Consider the following 4,211-nt stretch of genomic DNA (forward strand, 5'->3'; position numbering starts at 1 on the left):
TACTGATGTAATTGTTCCCCTTACCTTTCTCATAACTACCCCTTCCCTTTGCCTTATAATCAGAACACTATTTGGGTTTCTGCCTGAATCGGTGCTTCCCAAATAACTTCCTTTTTTTATCTCAAATAAATGCTTGTTACCTTTCACTTTGGCCTTTTATTTTTAGGTTAACACTAGTGACTATGATCATGGCGGTTACATTAATATTAGAAATTTTTTACTACAATTCCCAGGGTGGGATATAGGGAAAACTACATAGTCAAATAAATTTTAAAATTGAAGATTGAACTTAGTGTCCTTAGACTTCTATCACATATGCAATGGGCCTCCTGGGACTCTCAACTTGTGCACATCCCCAGAAATGACAGTTGATTTAGGTGGTGTCCTACCTAAACAGTGTTACAAACCCAATAGTCCAGCCACATACCAGTAAACCTCTCACCGTTTCTCTTAATGCTTCTCCCATCTAATGCCTCTATGTCTACTCCACCAGGCATGTTCTGTCCCACATCCGTTTTGGAAACATTTTTACCCTTCTTTTAAAGCCCTGCTCAAACCTCACTTCCTTTCAAATCCCATGCCAACTCCTGTATCACCTTCATTTATCCCTGTTATAATATGGCATCCCTGACCTCTTGCCCTTTTGAGATAGATAGCCTTGGCTCTGTCTCCAACAAGAAAGCAAGTCCTGGTGAACAATGATCAAGTTTCATAGATCTTTGTTCACAACCTTTCAGCATCTCACACAAAGACCTTCAGGAAACATTTGTTCAACAGAACTGAATTCAAGACGCACTCAGAGACACTGCTCTGCTGGTTTGACCCTGGTTTGCTACAGACTCAGTATGGTGCCCTTTCTTCACCTTTGCCTATCTTCTTTTGCTAGCTTGCCTTAAATATTAACTCTTTGCCCAGCTGGCGTGGTTCAGTGGTTTAGCGTCGACCTATGAACCAGGATGTCACAGTTCAATTCCCAGTCAGGGCACATACGCAGGTTACAGGCTCAATCCCCAGTAGGGGCATGCAGGAGGCAACCAATGAATGATTCTCTCTTATCATTGATGTTTCTATCCCTCCAGGGATAGAACTGGGAATGGAACCATGACCTCTTGGTTCATAGGTTGACGCTCAACCACTGAGCAATGCTGGCCGGGCATTAAAAAACATTTTAAATATTAACTCTTTAAAAAGAATTTTACCATTTTCCTTGCTATATCTGATTTTGGGGTGGTTTTTTAAAATATATTTTTATTGATTTCAGACAGGAAGGGAGAGGAAGAGAGAAATAGACACATCAGAGATGACAGAGAATCACTGCTCAGCTGCCTCCTGCACGCCCCTACTGGGGATTGAGCCCACAACCTGGGCACGTGCCCTTGACCGGAATCAAACTTGAGACCCTTCAGTCCACAGGTCGATGCTCTATCCACTGAGCGAAACCAGTTAGGGAAATTTTTTTAATTGAATGGTATAATTCACACAACATAAAATCCACCCTTTTAAGTATACAAGTCAGTGGTTTTTAGTACATTCACAAAGTTGTGCAACCATCATAACTAATTCCAGACAGAATGTTATCATCACCCCAAAGAGAAATCCCATACTCATCAGCATTCACTCCCTACTGCCACTCCACCTTTCCCCCAACCCCATAACCACAAATCTACTTTCTCTCTCTAGCACGTATGATTTAACAAAGCTTGGTTTTATTATCCCTTAGAACCAAATATTTTACCTTCAAAAAGAAAGTTTTTCTTATTTTATAGGAAAATTTTATTTTAACACAGCAACTAACTAAAGCATCATTTCAGGATACAAAACAAAAACTCTTACCAGGAAAATCATCTTACATGTTTACTTTCCCTTAATTTTTTGTTTTGTTAAGCTTTTTATTGAAGAACTATAATAAATATATAGAAAAGTACATATTAGGGTATACTTTGATAAATTTTCAAAAACTGAATACACAAGTATAACCAGCACCCAGATCAAGGCAGAACCGAAGCCCCATGCCCCTCTTCCAGGCACTTTCACCTCCAAAGAGTAACCATTACCTCGACTTCTAACAGCATACATTACTTTTGCCTGTTTTTGTACTTTCACAAGTAGAAGTATTTAATATGCAGTATAGAAAACTTTTACAATGAAATTTATACCTTGGAGTACTCACCATAATCTTCTTGTACAAAATCATAACATTATCATCATCAAATGGTAGAAAGCCACACATAAGTACATATAAGAGTATGCCCATGCTCCAAACATCTGCCTGAGAGGGAGAAAATAATAAATAATTCCAAAAAGAAAATTTAGAACATATTTGAAAATGGCAGTACACGTAATAGAATTACAGAATCCTCACAGATCATCCAATTAAACCTGCTTGTTCTACAGACAGGGGACCTAAAGCCCAGAAAGGAATACTCATCCAAAGTCACCTAGGCCACCTGACATCCAATTCAGTGCACTCTCCTTTAATACTGGATTCTAATGCTTTATAGAAAACTAGAGGCCCGGTGCATGAAATTTGTGCGTGGGTGGGGAGGGGTCCCTCAGCCCAGCCTGCACCCTCTCACAATCCGGGACCGCTGGCTCCTAACCGCTTGCTTGCCTGCCTGCCTGCCTGCCTGCCTCATGATCCCTAACCCCTCTGCCTGCCTGCCTGATTACCCCTAACCGCCTTTGCCTTGGCCCCCACCACCATGGCTTTGTCCAGAAGGTCGTTCGGCTGTCCAATAATTAGCATATTATGCTTTTATTATTATAGATAATTTCCAATTGACTGGGCTGGATTAGGCACAATAAGGAAAAGGAGGAGGAATCTGCAGGTCTCTGGTTCTGAAAGATAATTCTACAATCCTTACTGAAGGTTTATTACATATGAGGGTTATGTAAACACACATGAGGATGTCAAAACAAGTCTTAAAATTTACTACTGATAATCTGCAAATGTGATAAGCTGCTCTGCAAAGTCCTCTCTATATACAGAAACCTTAATAAAGTTCAACGATTGATTTTTCAAATATAGAGGGCAGAAATGAGCCTGCCAGCACAAACAGCTCTACAAATCTCAAAATCCCAGAAAGGAGCTTAACCTTTATATAAGATATCCAGGTGTCCCATGAGTCCTAAGCACTAACTACTTATACAAGCGGAATTTGGTCTTTGTCAATAATGACAGCACTGTTGGCTAAGTCACAGCTCCCACCCTCCTTTGAGCCTTAGGAAAATTTTAAGAGGTAAAAAGAGCAAAAAAAGGATAGAAAATCAAACTAAAATGGACAAGAAAAGCCCAGCTGGGTAGCTCAGTTGATTAGAGTGTCATCTCATACACTAAAAGGTTTTGGGTTCAATTCCCAATCAGGGCACATACCTAGGTTGCAGATTTGATTCCTGGTCGGGGTGTGTACAGGAGGCAACCAATCACTTTTTCTTTCTCATGTCAATGTTTCTCTCTCTTTCCCACCCTTCATCTCTCTCTAAAATCAATAAACATATTCTCAGGTGAGGATTAAATAAATGGTTAAGGAGAGAGAACCAAGATGGCAACATAGGTAAACACCTGTACTCGCTGCCTCCCACAACCACATCAAAATTACAATTGAAATACAGAACAACTACCACCCAGAACCACGGGAAAGCTGGCTGAGTGGACGTATTACAAGTGAAGTAAAGAAGAAAGCACATTGAGGCTGGTAGGAGGTGCAGAGGCACAGAACGGGCTGGTCCGGAACCCAGATGTGCCGCTTTTTTAATGGGGAGGGAGATCGCCTCGCGGAGGCAGTCCAGAGGAGTGAGGGGTCCCAGCCCCACACCAGACCCCCGCCCAGGGCTCCAGAGCTGGGGAAAGAAGTCCCTACAGGCAGTAAGAACTACAAGCTGTAAAAACCAGTGCAGATTGGGGCTCAGTGACACAGAGGCTGCTGGAAACCCAGCTGCTCCTCTTAAAAGGCCTGCACCATGAACTGAATTTACAAACTCCTGCTTCCTCTGAGCACCAGCACTAGGGCAAAGCTCTGAGGAACACAGACACACACAAGGAGGAACTAGATTGTCTGGCATCAGGGCAGGAACTCAGGGACAGCTTTCTCCTAGACAGAGATGCTCACAGGGATCACTGTTCCTGTGCTGGGACCTCCTCAGTCTCAGGGCTGACTGGCAGGCACTTCTGTTTGCTCCACCCTGGTGACTCCCTAAGACCCCACCTCCTC

General features: G+C 42.3%; 1 protein-coding gene across 1 annotated transcript in view; it reads right to left on the bottom strand.

Moving 5' to 3' along the window:
* MELK (maternal embryonic leucine zipper kinase) overlaps positions 1-4,211 on the bottom strand; it is a 61,722-nt gene that overhangs the window by 36,853 nt on the left and 20,658 nt on the right. Inside the window, 1 exon segment of the mRNA XM_015560460.1 lies at positions 2,171-2,269. Coding sequence (XP_015415946.1) covers positions 2,171-2,269 — 99 coding nt within the window.

The sequence above is a fragment of the Myotis davidii genome, unplaced genomic scaffold (assembly GCF_000327345.1).
Source record: "Myotis davidii unplaced genomic scaffold, ASM32734v1 scaffold534, whole genome shotgun sequence".
In the NCBI taxonomy this organism is placed as follows: domain Eukaryota; kingdom Metazoa; phylum Chordata; class Mammalia; order Chiroptera; family Vespertilionidae; genus Myotis; species Myotis davidii.